Genomic DNA, 27793 nt, shown 5'->3' with positions numbered 1-27793 from the left:
CGAGCCGCATTAACGGTAATGGAAGAAAAATAAAGATATAAAGAAATAAAGAGACATTCTATTAGGTGAAGAACAATAGGTGCCTGCCATGCAATGCATGGAGGCAGTGACTGACCTGCTTCGCAGGTCAGTCACTGCTCTCCTTATGCATTGCTAATGGCATGCCCCAATTACACAAATTCCTACACATTTGAAGAAAAAGGAAAAAAAGTGGAAAGTAATGACAAAAAAGTGAATAACTATTTTGGTAAGAATGTCTTCACTCCACCAGGAGAGGGCGGTAATTCTCTCCTGCTGTTTTGCGTCCAACCATTAAAGACGAAGATCGACGCAGCCTCTTCCAGCATCATCATCTCCACCCTCCATCATCTTTTCTTGGGAATAAGCGGCCACAAAACTGGATTCTTTCTTCACTTCGGCACCTAAACCTAACTTCCGACACCAGGTATTGAATTACTTCCTCTTGACTGTGGCATTTTGTCCCTTTGGTCTGGAGACAGAAAACAGTAAAGCTGTCCCGTCGCTTTGTTGCGGTTGTAGTTAGTATTGTGACAGTAGGCCCGCAGCCGGGGCTACCATGGAGATTAGCATGCTAGCACGGCTAGCTGTCCGGTTTGGAGGTGTAGCCGCCAGCTGGATTATAAACACATTAGCCACTCTAACCAGAGATTATGATAAAACGTGATTCAAATCGGCGAGTTATTGCAAAGAGAGACGATAAAAATGCTCACAGCTGCTACTTTTCCTGATTTGTCTGCAGTTATTTTGAGCAGTGGGTGGAGTGAGTTTAGCATATTAAATACCAGCAGGGTTAAACTTTAATATAATTATTTGTGGATGTTATAATATTGTTTAAGAAGCTTCCGATTTTTTTATTATCATAGCTTATTGTACTTACTATATTTCTAATAAAAATAATACATACCTGGTTGATCTATGGTGTTAATAAAGCAGATAAAGAGGACATTGTTTCCAACTGCAGGCAGCTTTTCCCACATGTTACCAGTGTGACAGGCCCAGGGCTACGATGTACTAAATAAAAAACAGAGAAAAACTGGAACAATGACATAAGACATTTGTATAGTAAAATAAAATAAATAAATTACGATAATTAAATTAAAATGTCATTTACCATAAAATTTGTTTTGAACCACAGCCATCATGCTTGTTTTATGTTTGATATCTTTTGTGTGTTTATATATTTGTGCATCACAATATCTGTTAATGATTTTTTTTTACTAATATGTGATACATTCCTAAGAAGCAGTAATAAACTAATTTTAAACAATGTCTTTTTGCCTCATAATTAAATTGCACTGCATGCACTCCCAATATGTTTATTTAACTAGGCTGAACATTAAATTTTCAAACACGGAAACATATTTGTGTAAACTTTGGTTTAATTCAAAATATTGACTTTAGATGTTTTAACACTTATTATGAATGGAAAGAAATATTTCTTTAGAGTCAGTGGTTTTGCATTGAGTAGAAACTGAGACAACTGCAAAAATCTCTCTATTTATACATGTAAGCATTTATCCACAAACCTTTTATTGGAGAATTTTCAAGGAAAAACTCTTGTCTAATTTTGTTCAATGACCAGTTAATTGGTGCAACATAATGTGACAAATATATTATTTGCATGTGGTGTGGTTAGTGCTTCTTTGCTGATGGCCTTCCCCTCGTTTGCAGCATGTCTGACAAGAGCGAGCTGAAGGCTGAGCTGGAGAGGAAGAAGCAACGGATCGCCCAGATCCGCGAGGAAAAGAAGAGGAAAGAAGAGGAGAAAAAAAAGAAGGATGTGAGGGACACCTCGTCGCTTTAGCGGCTACGTTGCGAAGACGTTGCCATGCTGACGGTGAGCCTGTTCCTTCTCCGCAGGGAGAATCCAAGCGTGGCGCGGAGGGGGGGCCGGCTGGCGGCGAAGACTCGGATCTGGAGAGGAAGAGGAGAGAAGCCGAGGCCCTTCTCCAGAGCGTTGGCATCACCCCCGACGTCCCGCACGGTAAATGTACAGTGTCGTCTCGCTCCTTTATCCCAAACCGTCGTTTTTAACAGCTCATCTTGTTCTGGCCATTCGCTTGATGTCTTTTGGAGCGTTTTTATAAAATGTCTGTCTTAATGTTTTTGTTTTTTGTTTTGCCCAGCTTTTATATCACTCTCATTTCCTCTCCACGACACACACACACACACACACACACACACACACACACACACAATATGTGCACATGTTATGTGTTTTGCGCATGACACCTTAAAACCTGCCTGCCATTTATTTTCATTCTCTCTTCTCTCCCCTCTGTCTGTTCTCTTGTGTTTTGTCGTCCTTGCTGCATGAAAACTCATCCACTCACTCCTCCACGCGCATCCCGCTCCGTCTCCCCACCTTCAAACATTCACTGTCTCCCTCACTCCCTCACTCACTCACTCACTCACTCACTCACTCACTCACTCACTCACTCACTCACTCATCCGTTGGTCACGTACTGCGAAACGCACACGCGTTCACAGCTCAGCCCCTGAGGGTAGTAACAGAAGATACGTGTCTGTTTCACTACCTAGTCCCCGCCCCCATGTCTCCCTCCAACAAATCAGTGGGCAGCGATGCTGGAAGCCAAGATTCCGGGGACGGAAACGCAGGACCAAGGTCTGTGTGGGAGTCTGTTTGTTTGAGACATAAGAGGTTGAATTTGCTGCTTTTATTTTATATTGTTTTTTTGTTAATTTTTTTTTTTACAAGTACCTGCATGGAATTTTATGTGCGTGTGTGTGTGTGTGTGTGTAAACTTTGTAACGACACATGAATAAATTCTGACCTTTCTCTATGTCTTCTCGCCACCACGCTAATGTTTAATGCCATTTCATTTTTGTTTCCGGGTCTTTCTCGCTCTGTTTTTTTTTTTTTTTGTTGTTTTTATTATTTCCCCGTCTTTCCCATCTTTAACATCTGATATGTTTTGGCCCTTCATCTTTGTTTGCGTTTCTCTTGTTTACTCTGTCCTGCATTTCTCTTTACTAACACCGTCTGGTGATTTGGCTGTATAAGGACTTTGCATTGGGATCCTGACCCCTCCACTCTGCAACTCCACTCCGACTCTGAGCTGATGGGGTACTGCTCCTCCTCTTTCCTTTAGCTCGTCTTCCGACTATTTGTGCTTTCATCTTAGATTTGTCCAAACGTGTTAGCTTTTTGCATTAAATTTGTCTGTATACCATTGTTTATGTCCATTTGAGAAAAGATTTAAAATGTAGTATATAGATATATGTTTTTTTTTTTTACCTACTTCCAGTCTAATAATTCAAACTTCATTTTATTCCAATCGTGTAGACGTGGAACGGTGAGACTTGGGATGTCCAAACTCATCCAGGTGGATTTTGTCCCGAAGGAAATGGTGTCCTACTCCAAGGAGACGCAGACGCCCACAGAGGCGTCGGCTCACACGGATCAGAAAGCGGGTAACTCACCGCTGGCGTGGCGTTTCTGTTCTTGTTTCCCTTTACTCAAGTTGATTCACGGCGATCTGCGTTCTGTGTCTAGACGAAGAAGAGGATGAGGAGATAAGCGCTCCCCCGCTCACAGAGGACGCCCAGGATGAGAAAAATGAGCAGAGCGAACAGCAGGAGGAAGGTGAGGACAGCGGGTTATGTAGGCGTACAGGAAAAAAAAAATTTGCTTGCTGACCCAGAATTGGACAATTTTCAGTTTGATCGGTCGACTCCCTGGTCGGAACCTCAAAAATCCGACCTTTTCCGATCAGAGATCGCGCTACGTTCTGCAGGATTTCTGCAGGGTATAAACAAGTCATGAGATGAATCTCAATTTTATGTGCCAATTAGGTTGAGGTTTTTCATAATAGTTCCTAAACTGTAGTAACATCTTGATATTCTCCATGAAATCATTCATTGCTTCTCTTTTGTTATTTTTTTTTTGTAGAATCCAGGGGTCATTTTATGTAGCAAATCAGAAATTGGTGTTCTGTTTATTAAATTACAAAACATTCATGTTACCTGTTACCAATAACTAACAAGGAGAGTTTTCCCCATTGATGTAGCTCTGAAATTTAAACCACGAGGGTCTCAAAAGCTACGTCAAAAGAAGCCATTAGCTGCTCCTTATTCAGGCTGCTAGAGATTAAGAGACTTCTGCAGAAAACAACAAAACAAAAAAAAAAACCTGAAAGGATTTCAGATTTTTCTTTTTTTTCCTTTTCTGATTTTAACTTTGTGTCTAATTTATGTTATTATTAATCGCTACTTGTTTGAACCGTTTTCTTCTCCTACTGTACGTTCCAGTCTTAATCGATCTATGACAAGTACAACGTGTTGCCTACAAAAAAAAAAAAGAGCCCTCTCTGTATTTCTCTTCCTGTAACGTTTATGTTTCCGTGCGCAGACACCCCCAAGGAGCTGACAGAGGAAGAGAAGCTGCAGGTCCTTCACTCTGACGAGTTCTTGTCGTTTTTCGAGCGCGGCAGCCGGATCGTGGAGCGAGCTCTGGCCGAGCAGGTGGACGTCTGCTTCGACTACAGCGGGAGGGATCTGGAGGATAAGGAAGGGTGAGGCATGAGGGCAAAGCGACCTCACAGACATCGAACAGTAATTTTGCTGGAATTGTTAACATTTTAATGTTTTTTCTTTTCCTGCCCTTTTCAGCGACTTGCAGGCGGGAGCGAAACTGGTTCAGAACAGACAGTTTGCAGATGAGCGCTGGACCAAGAACCGAGTGGTGACCTGCCTCGACTGGTCACCTCAGGTGGGCTGAATTCAGACAAATCACCTGCTGCGGCAAGATTCTAAGTACTAATACTGTTAAAGAGACTTTCCATTGGTGTATTTTTTACCAACAAATATACAGGAGATTAGGGGTGGGCGATATGGACTTAAGGTTTTATCGTGATATTTTGTGGCACCATTGTGATAACAACAAAAGCGACGATAAGATATTTTTTAGGTAACTGTGTGGTATAGCAATCAGAGCCCCATAAACACAAATACTGCTCTTGAAAAATAAACCAATTTGTAACGTGCTTCTTTAGGACACCAGTCACATGAAGAAGTGCGATTTGTATGACCATACTGCACGCGTTTAGTCATATTTTCAAATTTATTGATAATTATTGACTCTCTCATTGAATAGACAGCAAAGAAAATCCGCATCATTAATTGGACTTCGTCATGACGGTGATAAATTTAAATATTTATCACGATAATTGATAAACGATGTGATGAATGCCTAGGGTTGGGGTTTGGCCAAACAAATTGTGTAATTAATGATAAATTTCCACAGCAGCAGTTTAAACAACTAACTTTATTTTGTGTGTATCTGAATCTATAGGCAAAGCTATACATGCATATAAAAGATTAGCCATCTTATGACTTGTGGACATAAAGAGTTTGTTTTTGGGAGGGTAGATTTTATCCCAGTCAAAATCTGACGTGTCATTTTGTAGCTGACAAACTACATATAAGAGTTGAATGTATTTTGCAGAAAACCTGGACCGGTAGTTTGAAACATTCCTTGACGCTTTGAAAGAAAACCGTTTCGCGCCAGTCGGCTTTGGGAGAGAACTTGTTTTGGTCTCACTTTAACGCCTTCCCGCTGCTCTGATTGTCTCAGTACCCAGAGTTGCTGGTTGCCTCGTATAACAACAACGAGGACGCTCCGCACGAGCCGGACGGCGTGGCTCTAGTCTGGAACATGAAGTACAAGAAGGCCACGCCGGAGTACATCTTCCACTGCCAGGTAAGTGCTCCGCGTGCTCTCCAAAGAGTCCCTGCAGTCTGAGAAGAAGGGTGCGTTTAGAGACTCTTTTGTGTCGCCTTGCTTGCAGTCTGAGGTGATGTCGGCTGGCTTCGCAAAGTTTCACCCTAACCTGGTGGTGGGCGGGACTTATTCCGGACAGATAGTCCTGTGGGACAACAGAAGCAACAAACGCACTCCTGTTCAGAGAACTCCCCTGTCGGCGTCGGCGCACACGGTAACGCTCCTCATTGCACCTCCCTCCGCCTCTTCAAATCTGAGCCGCTTTTATTGAAAGTTTTGTGTATTCCCTCCAGCACCCGGTCTACTGCGTGAACGTCGTCGGAACCCAGAACGCTCACAACCTGATCAGCATTTCCACCGACGGCAAGATGTGCTCCTGGAGTCTGGACATGCTCTCCCAGCCGCAGGTTTGCCGCGCTCGCGACCGCAGAGATGCTGTGGGGAGAGGATCCGAGGGGTCTAAAGCTGCCCGTGTCTGGCCCGCAGGACAGCCTGGAGCTGGTGTTCAAACAGAGCAAGGCGGTGGCCGTGACGTCCATGGCGTTTCCTCTGGGGGATGTGAATAACTTTGTGGTGGGCAGCGAGGACGGCTCGGTCTACACCGCCTGTCGTCATGGCAGGTGAGGCCTTCGGAAAAGCGGTTCCTTTATGAGCGACGGGCGTTCCGGTAAGGCCCTTGTGAAGTCGTTTTCCTTTCTCTCGTGTGCTGCAGTAAGGCGGGCATCACAGAGGTGTTTGAAGGCCACCACGGTCCTGTGACTGGACTGAGCTGCCACAGTGCTGCAGGACCTGTTGATTTCTCTCACCTCTTCATCTCCTCCTCTTTTGACTGGACCGTCAAACTGTGGAGCACAAAGGTCAGACATCCCGCTGGTCAGACGCACCAACTTGCGGGTTTTGATTTTTTCTGTACACAACTCCTTCGCTAAATTTCTCGTTGTGATTGTTCCGCTGCAGAGCACCCGTCCTCTGTACTCGTTCGAGGACAGCTCCGACTATGTCTACGACTCGATGTGGTCTCCGGCGCATCCCGCTCTGTTCGCCTGCGTGGACCTGTCCGGACGGCTGGATCTGTGGAACCTCAACAACGACACCGAAGTACGCACACAGTGCTCATCCGTTTTTTGGGCTACGAAACTTTAACCGTTTGCCTTTTTAACCCGCGAACGCGTCGCAGACACTCATGCCTGGAATATAGTAGTTTATGCTCCTTCTGAGTGAACGATTGTGTGTGCGTTTTAGGTTCCGACTGCGAGTGTGTGTGTGGAAGGGTCTTCGGCCCTGAACCGCGTGAGATGGTCTCACTCTGGAAAGGAGATCGCCACCGGAGACTCAGACGGACAGGTGCAGGTGTACGACGTAGGGGAGGTGAGTTTGAGTTTTCAGCCTTTTGCTGTAAAATCTTCAGGAACGGTGCTGGGAAACCGAGTTTGACTTCAGCTTTTGACTTGAAGTGAAGCTGAACAATCTGGCATCGAGGTTTAAGGATTTTCCGCAATATACATTTGACCCTTTTGTGGTTTCTGGGTTGTTCTGGAACATCCTCGGCAATTTTTTTTCATCTGAATTTGTTACGTTTCAGGAGACCGACTAACTGAAAGGAGCACTACCATTACACACACTCTTTCTGGCCAGACTTATGCCAGAAAGCGTGTGTGTGTGTGTTGCCCCTACAACTTGCGAAGGGACATTTAACCTTTAAAAAGTCATTCTTTGTTGCATCATCATTGTTCTACCTGGGAGGAAGAACTTTATCTAAAAGCCCCAAACTATTCTGGAAAAATCTTTCAGACGTCACTCTAGAAATCAGTTGTTATTGAGAACTTAACCCGACGTTCTTTTCTGTCTTCCAACAGCAAATCTGCGTTCCCAAAGCCGACGAGTGGACGCGTTTCGTCAGGACTCTGGCTGAGATCAACGAAAACAGAGACGAAGCTGAGGAGCTGGCTAACGTCTGATCCTGCGACCACTCCCTGCTAACCGTTACTAGATTCCTCTCCAGTATGTTACACATCTATAGCACATTATATAAGACACAGCCAGGGGGAGTCGCACCGTCTTCTCTGATTTCCAGCTTTTCCTTCCGCCAGAACTTGGGCCTGAGGAGATGCACTGAGCTAGACAGACAGGAGAGTTTTAGATTTAGGTTTTAGAGAGAACAAAAGAGGTTTAGAGTTCGTGTGTAGTTAAAAGATGAATTTAGGAAGGGATACGCGAAGGTGATTTTCAGCCCGATCTGGACTTCTAGCTTCGACCGCATCCTCAGGGCTCCAGGAACTGCTGTTCTCCTGAGGCCTCGACCATTATTTTTTTTACATATGCAAAACCTTTCTACACGCACCTTTTTATTGCCATTCGGGTGTTTTACATATTTTACAGACACGCTTATGCTGAAGCTGGCACACTATTGAGTGTCTGAACATCTGAGTTGTACGTCTTCGGCAGGACAGTGAATGTGCTCACACACACACATACACACTCCAGGCCTGAAGAGCGTCATGCTTACATTCTAATTGCTACTCTATTTAATATTTATTACTGTGGCTGCACTTATTTAAATATTTTTATTATTCTGAAAACGTTTCTTTGTACTTGAGGAGTACAGTCCTGAATTTGGCACTACAAGCTTTTAATATGTTGGTAGTTTGAATTTAATGACACTACAATTGTTTCTCTCTGTAACCATGGTTAGTGATTAATCCTGTGCTCTTGTACTAAAAAGCAGGACGCATTTGTTGACTATTCTCTTGAAGAGAAATGTAAAATATATTCTTTTAAATGAAGGTGTAACACGGAGGTTGGAAGCTTTTTCTTTTTTTTTTTTCTAGAGATGCACCAAGAAATTTTGTCTGATTTTCAATTTGATCCACCGATTGGAAAGCCAATAATGTAGTCTAGTTCTGATTACTGAACCAGGCTAACTGTTGCCAGGTTCGTTGTTACAGCAACAGCCTTCAGTGTGGATGCCGTTGCTGAGCGCAGACTCAAAAGGTCAAGTGAGGCGTTTCTAAAAATGAAATTGGGGCAGAGATTTAAAAATCCATCTAGAGTGTTTTATACAGCACACAGTTGTGACTGTGAAACAGTGAGAGAGAGCCACACTTTTAGATGATAAAAGGAAAGCTACTTGTATTACAGACAAGTAGCTTTCCTTTATAGAGCATAGTGGATTTGGAAATGTCCATCTTTTGGAAAGACTGAGGCTGCTGTTTTTAATGTTGGCCACAAGTAAATATGCTACATGTAGTTCTTCCTAATTTCGTCTTCCGTTTAAAATGAGAAGAAAAAAAAAAAATCTTATTACCGAGACTTTTCTCACACAGGGTGACTTCATGTCTGCTCCTCCTATAATTGATTGATTCTGTAAAGAGAGATTAAAATTGGCACCAGCAGGGTTATAGCTTTACAAAAAAAAGGATTGGAAGTCAGTCAAAAATCTGATTGGTGCATCTTCTGCCCCTTCCTCCTCCATACAGAACCTCAATCTTTATTTCCCCTCATTCATTATTCTAGTCTACTGAACTAACCATGCCAGATGTATTGTATATACAGGATGACTTCTTTCCAAACACTTGCATTGTAATGATGTTCCTGAAACAAGAATTGCTCTCCCTTTTTTTCATTGAAATAAAAAAAAAAACTAAACTCCGAATACAGGTAAAGATAAAACATATGGATTATTTATTTATTTAAAATACAATGAATGAATTGAGATACATTTAATTTATTAATACCTAATTCTCTGCTCGTGATTCTTGTTTTAACAAGAAAACAAAAAAGGAAAAGCTCTGTACATCAGTAAGAGTGATTCTCAGAGACCAGGACCAAAAGGCCCCACCGTTGCCATGGCATTACAGCTGCTGTGTAATGATGCAGGCTGATCTTGTAACTTTTCCTCAGTACAGTTATACAATATATACAGTATGTAGCCTCCCGTGTGAGGAGTCGCGGTGAGAAAAAAACCTCACACACTGCACACGTCAAATCGGATATATCCTATGCCCACTGCCCGAAAAGAGAAGTCCTACTCATACTGAGTATCAGACAAAAAAAAGAAAAAGAAAAAAAAAAATCATCTACTCATGAGAGACAGAAAGGAGTGCCCGAGGTTCAGCTTTACATAAACGTTTTGAAAGAAGGAACACAAAAAGATGGAGTTCCCAGGAGCACACAGCCACTGAAGATGCAACACAGTCAGCGCTCCTCTCCTGACGCCGGCCGACTGCCTGGTGGCCTGCAGCCACGCCCGTCCGTGTCCACGCCCGCAAGCTGACCGCTGACCACTGGAGCACACCGTCACCCTGGATAGGGCAACAGGCTGGTGGTGTTTGATCCTATGGTAATGGTCCCTAACGTGTGGAGTCGTGTGTGTGTGCGTGTTTTTGTTTGTGTTTTATCTACGTGTCTGGCTCCTGGTAGTGGAGAGGCGATATGAAGATGCTTGGCACTTATGGTGCCTTAGCTGGACCGGACACAGCTGGCTCTGGGTGATGGATGGAGGCGACGCCAGACGACTTGAATTTGGGGAGGTGGAGGCCGAACTTGTTCTCCACTCCGGCAAAAGTGGCTGCGGCCAGGCGGTAGCCTCCGACGTGTTCCGCGTTGATGGGAGGAAGCTCTAGATTGGGAGACTTGGGTGACGGTTCTCTTCCTGCCGGGCGACTGCAGAGAGCAGAGATGATGAGTGGGTCACTTGTGTATTCTAATCTATAAATGAGCGACGAAATCAAAATCGAAGCAGAGTATCGCTTTTCAGTTCGCCACCACTCCTACACATTTTGTGTCCAAATTCGATACTTTTCCCGATTAAAGTTTGTCCAAATAGGACGATGGGGTCTTAAAAAGTTTATAATGATTACTTGTGGGATTTATTGTAATAATGAATTAAGTATTTTTTCAAAATTGATAAGATTTTATGGCTTTTGAGTTTTTCAGTTTGTAAAACATCAATATGCAGAGTTTATCGCATGAATTACATTTTATGATAATTTAGAAAATGGGACAAAGCATTGAGAGTGAAAATACATACATGTTCCCACAATTTATCTTCTTTTATCCGTACCTGAAAAATCTTCAAATTGAAAATCCAGATTTTTCCAGGCTGGAATCCTAAATATTTTTATTCAATTTCTCTCTAATCAGCTTTACTTCTTTAGGAAAATAACGCACAAAAAAACTTTAATTACAGAACAAAAAACAAATAATAAAAATACTTACTGTCCACCAAAATCAATGTAGAACCATCGCTGCAAAAGTTCGTAAGTCACCAGAGTCACACCAAACTGAGGGGAGGACCGACACATTCGAGCTAGAGGAGGAAAAGACACGTCGCATCTTAAGTGGGAAGGAAAGTACAAGTGTGTGTGTGTGTGTGTGTGTGTGTGTGTGTTCAGGAGTACGGAGAGAAACGCACCTCCTGCTCCCTTCCACAAAGCGCTGAACCCTTCCTCCCTCATGATCTTTCTGAAGCAATCGATCACCCCTGAGTAGGTGGTCTGTCCTGCTCGTGCTGCGACCTGCAGACGCGTCTTAACGACATCAGCAGGTGTAACGAGGGAGGCCGCAGGGATACCTGGGGAAACAATTACAAATATTTTTAAAAATATGGTTTTTATTTATATTTTCTCATTTAGTACTCAAGGACAAACAGATGTTATCAAGTTTGTTGATGAAGGAAGGATTTCTGATAAAACATCCCAGCTAACACTAGTTGGCTTTTTTTTCCTAACTAAAACCTAATCAGTTTTGAAGTAATCCTGTACTGCATTTATACACAACCTCAACTTTTGAATAATACAGCTACACAGATTAGGCCGGAGAGACAGTCAGTTCTGCAGTGCAGAGTTGAAACAGAAAACATATTTTAGCAATATTCCTCCAGCTAAATAACCGACTTTGCTTGACCTAATGAAAGAATTTGTTTTAACATAACCATGAGACACATTTTTTCTCAAGCTAAATTTAAGCACAACTGTAATTCTATGTTACCTGCGATTGCTCCAGCAGTAAGAAGCTGCAGAGGTCCTAGTCTGCCTTGTTCATCGGCAAATTGAGTCTTAAGGTGAGCGTACGCAGGGAAGTAGATGGCCGAGAAGGGAATGTCCCTTAGGAAGCAAGCTTTAGCACCCTGGACAGACAACATTAAGACGCAATGAATTCCACGGGGAAGAGGGGAGGTGAAAAAACAGTAAATGTAAATGCCAGAAGGAGGAAAATACTAAAATATCTGTGCACTGACCTTATACAGGCCGAAGAAGCCAAGGTCACGGACCACGCTCAAAGCGCTGACCCGAGGCCCAGTGGTGATCTCACCTGCGACCTGCAAGCGAATCTTCACAATCTCCAGAGGGTTGGTGAAGATTACCTGCGAGCCTCCGGCCTGAATTAAAGGAGAGTCCAGGGATGATTATTCATTTTTATAACAGAAAAAAAACAAAAAAAAACGACGAGCTGGGAAGCAGTTCTTTAAAATTAAACTTCACTGAGCTCAAAGGGGAATATTGAATTTAGATGAAAGCTTTACGTCACCTTCTAAGGTATGTAAAGCTTAAAGCAAAGTTATCAAAAACAGAAAAAAAAACATATTCCCTTGGATACGGTCTGAAATGTTGCTCTAGAAGCAATTTTTTTTTTGCCGCTATTTATAGTGAAGGATTTTTAAAAAGGTATCCATGCAATTTAACAACGCATAATGAAACTGCAACTTATTCAATAAGTGCACCCTAAGGAAAAATAAAAAATAAAAATAAAATAAAAAACTGTTTGCTACTTACACAACCACCAGCCATAATCTCAGCAAATAAAGGAATTGTGTCGTCTTTGTCGGTGAATTTATCTCTTACAAAGTCATTCACCTGTGAAAGACAAATACAAAACAGAAGATTACACTTTAATCCATTTTATTTGACATAAAACGTAATACATAACTGAAGTAGAAGGAAAAGGATTCATAGTTTTAAGAATCTGAACTGCAATGTGCGTTTCTGTTCAGTAAACCTTTATCTTTTTGTTTTCACTTCACAATAATGTGCTACTGTGTGCAGAACACAATAACGTTTCTGGTTTTACCAGGACTAAATGTGAAAAAGTTAATCATTGAGCAATACCTTCACACACATGATGCCGGTAGAAGCAGGATGGAATAAATGTGAAAGCATCTCTCACAATCTTGATTAAAGACTCTAAATCTGGTGTATCTTATCTTTAGAATAATATAAATATATATATAAAAAAAAAGAGCAGACACTCACAGTGAGTTTGATAGCCTTCTCAGGCGCCACACCGATGAGCTGAGGAACCAGACCTGTGGAGTGACAGACGACACTTAGGCCATTGCCAAAAACAGAAAAAACAGCAGTGTAGGCGAAATTAAGAGGAAATAAAATGAATCAGTAGTTGAGAACATTGAAAGGAGAGAACAAGAAGTTGCATGGTGACATTATCTCCAACAAGATAAGGTAAGAGAAATAAACTACTACTTTAATGAATCCGTCATAAAAACACAAGCATTAAAGTTCATATGAATAAGAAAGGGATTGTAATGTGAACAAGAGATTAGATAGAAAGCACTGGGAGTGCTGCCTACCTCTGTAGAAGCCAAAGAAACCTTCGTAGCGGAGAACCTTCTTTGCGCAGTCGAAGCTGTTCTTGTACATCAGCTCTCCGACAAATGATCCGGTGGACCTCTGGTTCTGCATTCGGGTCTTCACCAAGTCGATGGGATACACTGCTGTAGCTCCGGTGGCTTTAGAACAAACGGAAAAGATTTTTTAAGGTCAGGCGTAACTGATCCAAAGACATATTGGACTGACCGGTCCGAGGATAACCTACCGCCAGCGATGGAGCCCAGAGTGAACCTGTAGGCCGACTCTGCAACCTGGAGCCACACAGGCCTGGACGATTCCCCCTGGGACTGGTGGAGATGCAACAGAAATGTGACTTTACAAATGAAGATCAACAACTCTGAAGTTTTTATATAATATATATATATATATATATATATATATATATATATATATATATATATATATATATATATATATATAAAGTATTTTGCTATTAATACTGAATGTCTTCTAAAGTGTGAGAAGCTTTGCTGCTTCAAGATATTTAAACATACCGGTAAATTACCTCTTTTTTGATCACATTGCACTTTTAAACCCTTTCATGCTTTAAACTGGAATCAAATTCCAGACTGTGCAAAACACGTCTTCAGTTACCTTAGCATTGTCCCGTCATACAATACTCACATGAAGTGCGTGAAAATAGGGAACAAAGAGGGGAAAAAAAAAAAAAAAAGGCTCCCAAAGAAGCATTTAATGTAATGGGTTCCTCTCTCCAAATAAATTAACTCTTATTTGTCAAAAAATGTTCCTGTTTATGCGACATCCTGTGTGAGGACAGAAGGGCCTAATTACAGGCATAGGATAAATATTTTAGCCAATAAGGATGTACACCTTTAACAGCTGACTAATGTTTTTGCAAATCAAGTAGGATCGTTTAATTAAACAGGAAAAAAAATCTACAGTGACATCAATCAGAAATGCTTGAACAGTTAATCCCACCTGTTTCTGGGATTCAACCAGATTATAGGGGAGACTGCCCTCCTCTAGTGGAGCTACCCTTTCAATGTCGGCCAGGTTCAGACGTCTGAAAAACATTGTTTTATTATTTACCTACATCACAGTAATGCACAAAGTTCAGAATATTTCCTGGGAATTCCAGTAAATTTAGTAATGGTATATAATCAAGATGTAAATTTGCCAGATTACGTGAGTAGAAGAGGTTTTACCCAGAAGCAGAGTGCAGGCCTGACAACTGGTACAGAATATCAATTTCCATAGGAGTAATTTGACCAAACTTGTTGGCAGCATGAACAAATTCCTCTGCAGAAACAGAGAAAGACGGGAATGAATGACTGCAAACTAAACAGACTTGTGAAATACAAAACTTTAAAACGAGAGCAATGCGGTCTCACACCTTTAGTCACTTGTGTGTCCTTCCGTGTGCCGGCCATTGTGCTGTAGATCTTACGGATCATCTCCATGTTGTTCAGGAGGGAGTTGAAGGCATTGAAGTAGGAGAAGCTGACCATGTGAGCAGTGCTGCCCCCTGCAGCCTAGAGGGGGGGGGGAACAACACAATAGCACATTTAATTTATTCATTTCAAAGAATGAAATTCATCTACCTGACACATAATTTTGGGTCCTTCTTGTGAAAAGAACAAAAAAAAAAAAGTTTGGTTTGTTATAAAGACATGAGGTAAATCACATTTTATCGTGACACAAAAACTCGGGACTGATGGGGACAGAACTTGGAGACAAGGTCTGAACAGAACTTAAAAGATGATCGCAACAAGAATTTCTCAAGGATCTTAAGAACTTTTATCACCTTTGATCATGAAACCCAAATGAAGAAAAGAAAAAGATTTCCTGAGTGAGGAGATTTACGGTCCTCTGAAAGTTAGTGTGAGGAATTGTCAAAAAAAAAAAAAAAAATCTTACTATCAAATCATAGTTTCTGTTTTGACTTTTGTCCATCTCTCTTGTAGGCTTGAATGAAGACATCAGTGCACGCAAAAAACCACTCACTGAAACGAGATTCTCCTCCACGAACGGTGTGAGCATGTGGTGCCGGATTGTGGACATAATGTCACTGAAGTCCAGCGCGGAGATGGCGCCATTCTTCCCCTTGTCCTTCTGGGCAAACGCCTGGCGTGCGTGCTCCAGCTGCAGTTCCTGAAAACCACGTCACGAGGCCGAGCGTAAGGAACGGTCAAAATGTGTAACGGAAACTCAATACGGACAGGGATCGAAGGTAAAAACAAGTGTGTGCGCATGCGGCGAACCTGCAGGAACTGGGTGAACTCCAAGTAGCTGAGCTGTTTCTGGCGGTTGTTGCCAAAGTGGAGACGGATGAACTCGCAGTCCCAGTTGAAGGGAATGTGGTGGTGCACTGTGGTCTGGCTGAAGATGTCTCGCACATTCTCTACAGCGAAAACACAAGACATGAATAAAATTCCGCGCACACGGTGCCCTGCAAAATGACAGAACTTTTTCAGGTTACAGAGATGAAGAGTTTTTACAATTCCTCCTGACGACATGGATCGTGCTTAATCAGAGTTGATGGAGTGTGTCTGGGAACGTCAACTTTCAAGGCTTGCAATAGGTTTCCAGTCTCCACTTTGACTAGACCATTCTACCTTGTTCAGGAAAAATATGTTCACAGCATAATACTGTTTGTTCCCTAACAAAACTTTCCGGCGGCTACCAAACAGCTGAATTTACACTGAGATTAAATGACACACAAATGGACTTTGTTTAAACACTGGTTGACCTCTTTCGACAATTAGTTGCACTGTGTTTTATTTAAGATTTTACCAAAAGGTACAGGACATAAATTTACAGTATATTTGTTAAAAATGTTTTCAATTTTATTTTTCTTCCACTTTACAGTTACACACTGCTTTGTGTCGGTTTATCATATCAAACTGACATATGATAAACATGGAAGTTTGTAGTTGTAGAATGACAAAATGTGAAAAAATTCCAAGGTGTATGAACACTTTCACCAAGGCATCATTTTGTAATTGAACTATATTTTGTCTGATCTTGTTAATGCCACAACAAAAAGTCTGCGTGTAACACAGGAAAGTAAATAAAGGAGGAAAGAAACCGGTCATGAGAGTGATTACGAAATTCCACTCATGTGCCCACTGACTAATCTGGTTAACAATTCTATGCTGGGTAATGATTTCCACAAATATAAGGTCAAATTAAAGTTATGTTGAACTTTAAGTGGTAAAGTTCAACATAAGATAAAGGGTCACTTCAAATACAAAAGTGTCTTTTTGACACCGGATGTTATATATTTTTTAATGGATACCTCGTCAGGATGCTGAAATAATTCAAGAAAATTTTAACCAAAAGCTTCAGCGATAAGAACAAGCTTAGACCAAAACACTTCAGCGTCGTACAGTATTTTTTGTTAAGTGAAAAACACATACCAAATGAGACGGTGCCGGTCCCAGTGTTATCAAACAGCTGGAAGGCGACTATGAAGAGGGCGTCGGGCGCACACAGCACCGATTCAAAAGCAAGAAACTCCTGGAATGAGATCAGCCTACAATTGGGTGTAGGTTGAACAAAAGGAGCACAAAATCAATTATCTCATAACGGAAGGCAAAATTAAAAAGCAAAGCTGGATCATACAACACCGTCAGACAAAGAACTCTCTGATTTCACGTAGGCGTTATTAGCAAAAAAACACACTTAAACAGCAATTGTGTGCATGTTGCTGTATATGTATGACACAAGGCCTGCTGCTGAATCACACGCAGTCCTATCTTATCTTTAAGCATAATTACTGCTACTGACCTGCAAATGTCATAAGAAATGAATTACTAATGATAAGCCAGGGGTTTTGTGTGTCTGTGCGCTGACTGCAGCAGCTTACCCGTCCTTCGTGGTGTCGGCTACCGCGGCGATGAGTTGGACCGTTTTGGGGTTGTGGTGAATCCGTGTGTGCAGTCCAAGATACTTCTGGACAAAGTCTTCCGGGGTCATAAACCTATCGCCATCCTTGTCCACTACGCTGGCGTACTAACAAAAGAGAAAAGACAAACAACCCTTTTCAGTAATACTCAGGCATTACATTTGAAAAACTGGAGTAGCTAATACAGTATTTGTAGCGCGGCATTGACCGCACGCGCCTGGGCACATGTGAAGGTGTGCAAACAAATGTGCGCTGATGCTTTTGGCTCGAGCTCCTCGGTTATCTGACCTGTTAATGTCAGGACACTAAAATCTGCTGACCCACTTACAGATCACACGCCGGGTCACACACTCGTCATGTAGCGGACAGCAGAGCAAGGTGTAGGCACACAAAGCAGCACCGTGATTACATAGAGAGTCTCATGGTATAATTACCATGAATAGCAATTAAAACCAAAACATTTGAAATGATCCAATTGCTTTTTTCTTTAAAGCAATGCTGCTAGAATATATATAATATATGTGTATATATTATATATATATATATATATATATATATATATATATATATATATATATATATATATATATATATATATATATCTTAAAAAAAACGTTTTAGGAAATTGTAATCAAGTCATCTACAACATTTATTGACGTTTTGAGTTTGAAACCAAAACTGAAGCAAAAGGATGCTAAGTTTAAGAAAACATAGTAATTGGACATAACAGCATCTAATATTGCTATTCTACTTTTTATAGAGTAACATAAATGTAACAAGTTAGTCAAGAACTTTCAGGCAGCTGAGGGCAGCAGGTTGGGAGGGGAAGTGCTTAAACTGCTAATTTTAGTAGTTTTGGAAACAACGTTGATGCTGGTTCTGTCACTGCCCCACACTTGCTCTGTGTTTTCTGGTAAACAGCAGTTTTAGTTTGACTGTAGTATTTCTTATTTAAACATAGCATGAGAGCTAGTGTGACGTTCTTTACTGGCAGGTTTACAATTCAGAAATTATTTTTTCAATTTTGGATAGAGTGCTAGCTTTAAGCTAAGCTTTGCAGCATTCAAGAACCAGACAGAAACTACTGTCTGATAGTACTGCATAAAAAAATAAATATATTTAAAAGTCATGCAAACTACAAAAAGCACAAATGACACTTTTCAATTGAGATTTTCAACTGATTTCTCTGCAAAGGGCACTTACTTCAAATCAGTTTATTGATGTAGTGTTAAATTATAATCAGTGTCATCTTAATTCAAGTACAAAAATCAATCATATAGTCCTATTTATACCAGTTTGATCAAGGTCTGTTGATCATATAATGTCACCGGGTAAAAAGTTATCTATTAAAAGGAGCTCAGTAGATTGCAACGTCATTGACTCCAAGGACAACTGGTGAAAACTTTTACTCATCTAAGAAAAGAAGGCTATTTGCAAACTGGTAATATGTCGTTCTGCACAACCGATGTTAGTTTTATAGGAATAAAAACTGTTAAAGCTTTTTACCTTCTGGAAAATGGTTTTCAGCTCATTTGGGTCCCCACGTTTGGTAGATTGCACCTACAAGCAAACACACAGAACGAATAAGCAATTCAACAGTGACAGTGTAGGTTGTCAGGTTTCCAAGCAAGCAAGCTGCTGATTCAGTCAGGTTTTTACAAGGCGCTACACTCATCGCAGCAGAAAACGAAACGAGCTAACTCCATTCAACAAAAGCAGGAAATGTCACAGGAATGTCAAAGCTGTTAGCTCGTCGTCGCTAAGCTGGAAAAGTTAGGTGGACAAAATTATATTACACTCTACTGGCAAAGACCTAGAGATGGAGAAACCGGGTAGCAAGCTAGCATAGAGAGGCAAACTGCCACGACATGTTAACGTTTGCGTCCACAAAATGCGAAACGAAGAGTACAAGCAAAAGTCCGAGTCTTCACAAACAGTGCCACTTCTGCTGCTAACCAGGCTCTCATACAAGCGGTTTCTTATGGTTTCCGGCTAATTCTGAGTCGTTAATGTCTCATCAAGGCCAACCGCCGCAGGGACGGCAGTTAGCCCTAGTGATGCTACAGCGTCGGACTGCACCGCACCCGAGACGCCCTCCCCGGACACGACCACGCAGCCGTGCTTCAATAACTCATACGCGGCAAAAAGAGCAGAAAACACCAATAGTCACGAGAGTAAAAGTGGGAAAATGGATAAAAGACCAATGCCCAAGTCACCTTGACCGCCATGCTGGTTTGACGTCACACGCAGTGGGCGAGCGAGCAGCGCAGACGCACCTCAGCCCCAGGTCTGAGGAGGAAAGTGAGGAGCGACCGGTTAAAAAAATAAAACTTAACGCACAAATCATCACAAAATAACCGAAACAGAACAATTTCGGATTAAATGTGACTCAGGGGTCTTACTATACTTCTATAATGCGATAACACTCAAATACAGTGGAGCTTATGTGAGAAATCTTACATCACTCTCAGCGTGTGTGAACAAGCTGCGGATTGTTGCCTGTTTTTTTAATACCTGGACTATTAGTCAACAATAACGACCTGCGTCACCAGTACTCTACAACAAATCTGAAAGTAGATCAGCTCAACCACGTTTTAGAAGAAGGTTCAAAACATTAAAATGACAAAATAATTTATTTCACTGAAATAAGTCCAATGTTTAAATTTAACTATATCTTTATAAAAATTGGGACAATGCTTGTAATGCTTAAAATCAAGTTTGACTCAGAAACACTTGGAAGACTGCCCTGCAATGTGATGAACCACTTTCTCCTTTCAATTAAATAATTAAGGATAAAGTATGTTCCAATATAGAGTCAACATTTATTGATGTTGACTCAATAAATGTCGACTCTATTTATTGAGTCAACATTTATAAAATCAAGTTTGACTCAGAAACACTTGGAAGACTGCCCGGTAATGTGAAGAACCACTTTCTCCTTTTAATTAAATAATTAAGAATAAAGTATGTTCCAACATAGAGTCATAGAAAGCCATCTTCTCTAGCATAGCTACATTCCTACACCGATGTTCCTATTATAAAGACATAACTAATTATAATCAGATTATGATTACTTAACAGGCTGGAAACATTTTGCCCGTATCAAATTTAAAAAGAAAAAAATGAAAGTAAATAATTTTAATAACAAGCTACATTGTATTTGTAATTGAAAAACTATTCTTAGCACATCACGTTTTAGTAAAGGTTTTTAAAAATATTATTCAAGCAGAAGGCACTTACTAGTTAGACTAGTTTTTTTATTCAGTTAATTGAATATGATTTTTAAGTTTTTTTTAATTATAACATACATTTCATTTTTTTAAGCGTTTTTAGGATTTCTTTTATTAAAAAAAAATATTTACAACTGTTTATCTTGACTGACTGTGACTGTGTGTTCACAGGTGATATGACTAATGTTTGTTTTCACTGATAAGGCTGTGACCCTCTGCTGTGTGACTTACCAGGGGTTGTGTTATGTAACTTTCCTTAAAATAGAGGTAATGTTATCTATTTTTAGTTATTTATGGTAAGGGTAAACAAAAGGGGTCAAATATACTACTGACCTCAACATTTAGAATCCAGTATTACAATAGCTCAGTCCATACAATGTGAAGTGTATGATAAAGTCCTAGCTTTATATATGTGATTATGTTTGATTATTTAGAAATTAAACAATCAAAACAACTAAAATAAAAGAGATATTTTATTTATTTGGTAATTAGGCAGTAGAAAAAAAGGAGGAGATGGCAACTTTTAAATCTACTCCTGTTATCTGACATTTTGGGCTAAATCTGTGTGCTGGTGGGTTTGACACATTTGACAGTTCCTCATAATGTTCAATAGAGGGCGCCAAAAAGGCTTAAACATTTCTGTAGCTTAATCATTTGAAAACTACAGGAGTAACAACAGACTATGGAGTTAGTTTTGTTTCACAAAACTAACTCCATAACAGACACTTAACTCTGTGGTTTGACTGAAAGATGGGAATGGATACGCCAAAAAAAAGGCCTAATGTAATTAAAGCTGAGTCGTTACACAAGACCTGAGTCACGTGACAGTTGCAAAGTTAACCAGTTATAGTCACGTGACCAATCATTTTTCGATCACGTGACCACAACAGGTTATATTTAATGGCGGCCGCCGTTGCTCGTTGCTCTGTGGGGCTCCCCAGCAGGAAAGGTATTTAATGAATTTAGCACTTCGATTCAGCTACTTCAGTGTTAGTCAGCTAACATTAGCGGCTTAATTTAAAACAGCGACATATAGTCTATAGCAACCTTTACGAAAATCCCTTTTGAATACACTGTAAATTATTTATTTAGCTTATTTATGAGTAGAACACTAATCTATATTTATCTATATTTATTTATATCATTAATCTATATTTGTATTGATTGCTATGAATAAGGTAACGTAAGAACAGCTTTTATGCTACAGCCGCCAATTCTGATTTTATTACTAGCATTTTATTACTAGTTTATGTGAGTGATACAGCGGATAATCGTAAACTGGATGGGAGAAGGTGCACAGTTTTGATATCAAGTGTTTAACGCTGTCTCATCCAACTTTCCTGTGAAGGATCAGGCTTATTTGTGACCAAGCAGCATTTATAAAGAACAAAATAACACAGCAGAAAGGTCAAGGCTGACGGCTTTAGGTTGCAAGAGGCTGCAAGACAATTTAGACCAGGATAGAGGTTCACCTTATAGCAGAACAACAACCTTAAACAAACAACCAAAACTGCTGTGGAGCAGTTTAGATCAAAGCATATTTATGAACTACAATGGTACAGTCAAAATCCAGTCTTAAAATGTGTTGAGTCTTTAGCAAGACTTGAAAACAAGTGTTTACAGATATTCTTCATATACTGACTGAGCGTGGGCTCACTGTACAAAGAAGAATGGGCAGATAGTTCAGTCTGTGGATGTGTAGAGCTAGCAGAAACCTACCCCAAAAAACTGTGAAAAGTTCAACAAAATATTTGACTCAGAGGGACAGAATATAGACTTTTAAAAATATTTTTCACATATACCAATTTGAAATCTATTGATCATTTTTCTTCCACTTCAAAATTGTACACTCCTTTGTGTTGGCCAAAAACATAAGTAATCCTGTTATAAAACATTTAGGTTTTTGATTGTAACATGACAAAATAAAACAACAATGATCAAGGGTTTTAAATAGTTTTGCATGGCACTTTATATTCGAGTTGCATACTTCCTTGTCGCATGCATCATTCAGTAGTTAGTAATGCAAAGAAAGCATAAATAAGTAGGACTCTCAAAAGTCTGAACGAAGGAAATCATATCTATTCTTTTAACAAGAGCATGAGCTTTTTATTAAGAACAATAAACATCATGTTTTTTTGTAGGAGTGGGTTGTTTCCTTCGAAGAGTTGCATCTCTCGGAAGGTGGAGTCGCTCCAAAGATCTCCTCTGTGAGCAACATCGTAGCTTTTTCTGGCGGAAATGGAAAAGTTCTCACAACGTGGTTCGGCCTGCTACTGTTCGGCCAGCCTACGCAGTACCTAAGGTATCATTACACTCTGGAAAAAAAAAAAAGATTTTTGATTCATTGATGGGTCTTTTAGTTCGAACTTCTGCTTAAACATTGATGCTTTTGAACAATAAAGCCATGCGTCAAAAAGTAAACGCAGATGAGCTGAATAGAAAAACATGAAAGTGAATGCAAGGCGAAGGACGTTTTCTCAGTTATCCATATTGTAACAACTTGCATGTTTGAATTTCACATTCCTGAAGCCTACTAGTCTATTTTTTCCCTTTTAGTTTTCAACTGGCTTCATTAATTGATGCTAGTTTAATCTAAACAGAAACTATTTAATTTCAGAGTTCAGTTCAGTTTAATTTACATGCATCTCTTCTTACCTTCCCTCTGACTGAAGCACATCGTGCAGCCTGACTACGTCAGCACTGGGCTGGTTCCAGAATGGCCAGACTACATCGAGATCAAGAACCAAGAGCAGATTGAAGGCCTCGCTAGAGCATGTCAACTTGCCAGACATGTACTTCTACTGGCTGGAGGCAGTCTGAAAGTAGGAATAAAACCGCCGCATGTCTTGTTTAAGTTTATGTGTCATCAGAATAGAAACAACAACGTCTGTTATTTGTGGCTTTCAGGTTGGCATGACAACAGATGAAATAGACTTCATTGTGCACCAGGAGACAATCAGGCACAATGCTTACCCCTCCCCTCTTGGATATGGAGGTTTTCCTAAGTCGGTCTGTACGTCTGTGAACAACGTGGTGTGTCATGGCATACCTGACAGGTAAACGGTTTGAATAGTTGGCGAATTTCTTTTTAAAGTCGGGGTAAATCTTTAGATTAATTCTGTTTTCAAAGCTGTTTTTCTTTTTATTAAATAAACTAAACTTGGGTAACATCTTTCCACAATGTCAAATCTTTAAAGAACAAAAACAAACAAACAAAAAAAAGTGCTGAATAAAGGGAACTTCCACGAAATCCACGTGTAGCAAGGTAGCAAATGTAAGGCGTTTTAAAATGTAATGCGATACCTTCTGATCTGCAGCCGCAAACTTGAAGACGGTGACATTATCAACGTCGACGTCACAGTAAGCTTATGCAGTGTTCCACATTTTACAAATAAAACCTTATGCTGCAGATGTCAACAGCACAACTCACGTTTCTTACCTCTGATTTGTTTGGAACAGGTGTATTTGGATGGCTACCATGGTGACACCTCAGAAACCTTCTTGATTGGTCAGGTGGATGAGGTCGGGCAGCGGCTGGTGGAGACGGCGAGGCGTTGCAGAGACGAGGCCATCGCCGTATGCAAACCAGGAGCGGAGCTTTGTGTTATAGGAAATACTATCAGGTATACTTTGCGGCGAATACGCGCGTCAAATGTTTACATGCAACTGGGATGTTGTTCTTTTTCTGTTTGACCACTTTACGTTAAATCGGTTCTGTATCTGCAGTGAAATAGCCCAGTCCGATGGCTTTCAAGTTTGTCCGTATTTCATTGGACATGGAATAGGCTCGTATTTTCATTGCCATCCTGAGATTTGGCACCACGGTAAGTTGGTTCCTAATTGCAGTAATGTGATTTAGACAATGAGATTTTTTATTGCTATGAATTTATTATTATACATTCACAAGAAAAAAACAGGGCTTGTATTGGTCCAGTTTGATAAAGAATGCTTCTCTTTTCAGCTAATGATAACGACATAACCATGGACGAAGGGATGTCTTTCACAATAGGTAGGAAAATCCAGTTTTTTTTTTTTTTTTTCTGTACCTAAATATGCAAATGTCTGGAATCAGTGGTTGTTAACGTCTGTTAATCTCGATCTGTTAGAGCCTATAGTGATGGAGGGGTCTCCAGAGTTCAGAATCCTTAAGGACAAATGGACCGCGGTGTCGGTCGACGATAAAAGGTAAGAATTGCTTTGTATTTGTAACGTTTTATTCCACTGAAGCAGAATGATAGTGTTAGTAAGTAGCAGTGTACTGCTGAGCTTTGTTCAGCATGTGGCATGCAGAGTCTCCTGGACCATACTGAGTGAGATATGGACGTTTTAGGAGGGCTCAACTGGGGAGTGAGTTATGCTCGGCTTGTTACATTTTTTTGCAGGAGGTTGTTACAAATCTGCAAATCGCCACAGAATAAACTCTGAAGTTTTTTGCTCACAACATAATTTGATACACACACACACAAAAAAAGGTTGACAGCAGAATAAATAGTTTGGATTTTAGATTGAATACTGTGTCTTTGCCCTTAAACACTTAATTCACGGATAGAAGCTGATGCACTGTTAGTTCCATTAGTTCAGCATTCATTACTTTTATGCTCATTTAGACGAAATTATATATAAGCCTATTGTAACCTTTTGAAAAATACATGTACTTTAATGTATCTAAATGGATTTAGAGAGCAGACAAATATACTGTACCACGTGGTGTATATTGCTTGAAAACAACATAACTAAACTAAACTAAACAAACATACTAGAATAAAGATGATTAGTCTATTTCAGAAATGAAGTGTACTCATTACATTTGGTAATGCACAGAAAGTATACATCACAGTTGTATTTGTGCTTTTGTAAACATAGCAACTGAGAAAATATTTACACTTGTTGGTTTACTTGAGCACGCATATTTGATAGAAACAATCGGGTTACCCTACATTTTACAAACATAGAATTAAGGGTGAAAGATGAGAGGAAAGGGCTGAAAGGGGGCTAAGTGGATTATTCTGTTTAAAATTGAATTTGCTCCTTACAAAATGTTGTTTAAATTTGGTTGTACAGGTCAGCTCAGTTTGAACACACGGTGCTCATCACAGCCGACGGAGTGAAGATTCTCACCAAACTACCAGAAGAAAACAATCTGTGACAGAAATGGACTGCTACCTCGAATGGCACATCAGTTGTGGGTCTCAGCTACTTTTTGTGATTTTAAAAAAGAAAAACAGTTATGCTACCAGATCTTAATGTAGAAACCAAGGTTTTCAATCTTGTTCCGTATGTTGTACGGGAGCTCGAGTCTTACTGCTGAAGCTGACCTAATTATGTGGTTGAGGCATTTCATTGTCTTACAAATTACGTTTTTCTTAAGCTAAATGCCAGTTTCCCCTTTTGTGTAAACCTTTTAATGTAACTTTCTAAGTTACATTAAGAAAATAAAATAATGTTCTTTTTTTTTTTTGAGTTTTACTCCCTTTGTGTGTTTAAGCTTGAAATTAATTTTTCTTGAAATACTTAGCTCTGAACTCTTCCTATCCAAATTCAGAAGATATTTGAATAGGATATTCCAGGAGGTGGCAGCACAAACTCGGACTTTGCCGATAATGTTTCACGCCCTTTCAGTCTGTTAAATAGAAGCAGCTCTACACCCCATTTGACCCTTTTGTATTTGTTTCTCATTGCAGGGGTGGAAAAACCCGTGTGTAAATCTGAGTTTAAGCAAGCCTGCCTCTTGACACTGAAGTCTCCATGTTGACGTTAATCTAAAGCAGCTGTCATCAGTTATGCACCATCCCCAAGTTGCAGAGCCTGAAACTAATTGCTCAGAGGCTTGATAAGCACTGTGCAATGTAATATCTTGACTTTATATTTTTAGGTCAAATTAAAAAAGGAAGGCGTTAAGTATTTGCTCCGTGGAAGTAAAAGCAATCTATTGACTTTTCTTTACTGTGACCTGTCTCTGCATCCGGTCTTCAGATTGATGCAATGTTGAGCAAAACGCGAGAACAAGTTCAGACGAGGCTCTTAAAGTATCTTGAGCGCAACTAAGAGGTTGGCTACCGCTTTAGCCGCTACACCGCTATGAATGTTTGCGTAAATGCTGATAAATCTCAAGAGGCTCGGTAATATGCGATCCCAGCCCATTGTAAGGGTGTGTTTTCATTTCCTGCTGGTGTGTGTGTGTGTGTGTGTGTGTGTGTGTGTGTGTGTGTGTGTGTGTGTGTGTGTGAGGCAGAGTGGGTATGTGTGATCATGCCAACAGTTTGTGGGCGAAGCAGGAAGGATTAATCAAATAAAGGTGGGTCGTGTTCAGCCAGGATATGATTCAAGTTTTAACATATTAAATGATTAATATCATGTGACACAACTCACTTATGTTTTTGTGACACTTTCATTTAACGTACAGAAAAAACCCTCCAAATTCCCAGACTCTACATTTGATCACAGTTTTAGTTATTTGTTAAAGATCTTTGATTTTCAGGGCGGGACGTGCAAACCTGAAGGAGCTTGCACTCCTTATGAATCAGATTGTGATGACGCATACATTTTTTTTATAATCGGCATCCTGCAAATGATTGACGAAGAGCCTAACGTTCAGCTTGAGCATGGGATTTTTATGATGATGATAGATTCAGCAAAAGTGGAGAAGTGAAGGCAGAGATACGTAACATAGAAGAAGTAGATAAAGCGAGGGGAGGTGGGGGTACTTGAGGGAATTTTTGCTGCTGTCTTTCATTATTTTCCTGCATGTTGGGACTCAATCCTAAACCCTTTCTTTGCAGTTTTATTGTAAAAATCCTCAGCCGGTGGAGAAGTGGAAATCTTAATACTGGGGAGCGTAAGATTTTATTTTATTTTTTTTTAACCCAGCTTTTATAAATTTGTTACCTAAAGATGTTCCTCAAGCCTGTTTCACTTTCCAGGTGCGCATGCCTAAATCCCTGTCTTTCTGTGAGTGAAGCTGTTATATTTCACGCCTTTCTGGGACTTTTCACCGTGAAGCACCACAGACATTTGTGGTTTCCCTGGTGATCTGCAGCGTTGTGACATTAACAGAGTGACGCATCGTTCCCAAACCTGTGCAGGCAGATATGCCTTATGCACGACAGACAAATGTTATCTGCTTATTCATACTCTGTAATGATTTGATTCGTCAGTGAATCCAAGGGCTAAACTAACACCTGAGCTTTGCTGAACCAGGACATCTGGCCTCAGGCTGAACCAGACTGGGTGACGCCCAATTCCTGAGGGTTTCTACAAACTGGAGGATAAGAAAGTGGAAATAAAGACAACAAAACATTCAAACACA

At 40.4% G+C, this 27793-nt stretch overlaps 3 protein-coding genes across 6 annotated transcripts; 2 read left to right on the top strand and 1 right to left on the bottom strand.

The window, feature by feature from the left end:
* The first annotated feature begins 295 nt into the window (after positions 1 to 295).
* LOC106934095 (dynein, cytoplasmic 1, intermediate chain 2a-like) lies at positions 296 to 9433 on the top strand. Of its 4 annotated transcripts, none has more exons than XM_015013775.2 (17): positions 296 to 445; positions 1693 to 1801; positions 1882 to 2005; positions 2563 to 2647; positions 3047 to 3109; positions 3329 to 3456; positions 3539 to 3628; positions 4394 to 4556; positions 4654 to 4753; positions 5618 to 5743; positions 5832 to 5978; positions 6058 to 6171; positions 6251 to 6384; positions 6477 to 6621; positions 6722 to 6862; positions 7007 to 7132; positions 7621 to 9433. In XM_015013775.2, the coding sequence occupies exons 2-17, from the start codon at positions 1694 to 1696 to the stop codon at positions 7720 to 7722; spliced, it is 1896 nt and encodes a 631-aa protein (XP_014869261.1). In that variant the 5' UTR covers positions 296 to 445; position 1693; the 3' UTR covers positions 7723 to 9433. The 4 variants fall into 4 exon arrangements, with proteins under 4 accessions (XP_014869261.1, XP_014869262.1, XP_014869263.1 ...); XM_015013774.2 differs by having other exon boundaries at positions 301 to 445; positions 2512 to 2647; XM_015013776.2 differs by lacking the exon at positions 3047 to 3109 and having other exon boundaries at positions 2512 to 2647.
* On the bottom strand, positions 9423 to 19669 carry LOC106934094 (electrogenic aspartate/glutamate antiporter SLC25A12, mitochondrial-like). The gene is made up of 18 exons (XM_015013773.2): positions 19474 to 19669; positions 18764 to 18817; positions 17219 to 17364; positions 16770 to 16885; positions 15612 to 15751; positions 15355 to 15501; positions 14744 to 14882; positions 14556 to 14649; positions 14329 to 14413; positions 13595 to 13676; positions 13350 to 13508; positions 13015 to 13067; positions 12538 to 12618; positions 12003 to 12143; positions 11753 to 11891; positions 11178 to 11336; positions 10982 to 11072; positions 9423 to 10426 (listed from the first exon to the last, which is right to left on the bottom strand). Exons 1-18 carry the CDS (start codon positions 19483 to 19485, stop codon positions 10213 to 10215), a joined length of 2052 nt encoding a protein of 683 aa, XP_014869259.1. The 5' UTR covers positions 19486 to 19669; the 3' UTR covers positions 9423 to 10212.
* Positions 19670 to 21344: 1675 nt separating this feature from the next.
* Positions 21345 to 27793, top strand: metap1d (methionyl aminopeptidase type 1D (mitochondrial)). The gene is made up of 10 exons (XM_015013779.2): positions 21345 to 21436; positions 22629 to 22789; positions 23160 to 23309; positions 23395 to 23543; positions 23805 to 23847; positions 23947 to 24110; positions 24214 to 24311; positions 24449 to 24496; positions 24594 to 24672; positions 25549 to 27793. The coding sequence occupies exons 1-10, from the start codon at positions 21388 to 21390 to the stop codon at positions 25631 to 25633; spliced, it is 1026 nt and encodes a 341-aa protein (XP_014869265.2). The 5' UTR covers positions 21345 to 21387; the 3' UTR covers positions 25634 to 27793.

Source organism: Poecilia mexicana, unplaced genomic scaffold, assembly GCF_051168715.1.
Source record: "Poecilia mexicana isolate PSO_F unplaced genomic scaffold, ASM5116871v1 scaffold_17, whole genome shotgun sequence".
NCBI classification, from domain to species: domain Eukaryota; kingdom Metazoa; phylum Chordata; class Actinopteri; order Cyprinodontiformes; family Poeciliidae; genus Poecilia; species Poecilia mexicana.
This window is presented reverse-complemented; position numbering and strand designations above follow the sequence as displayed.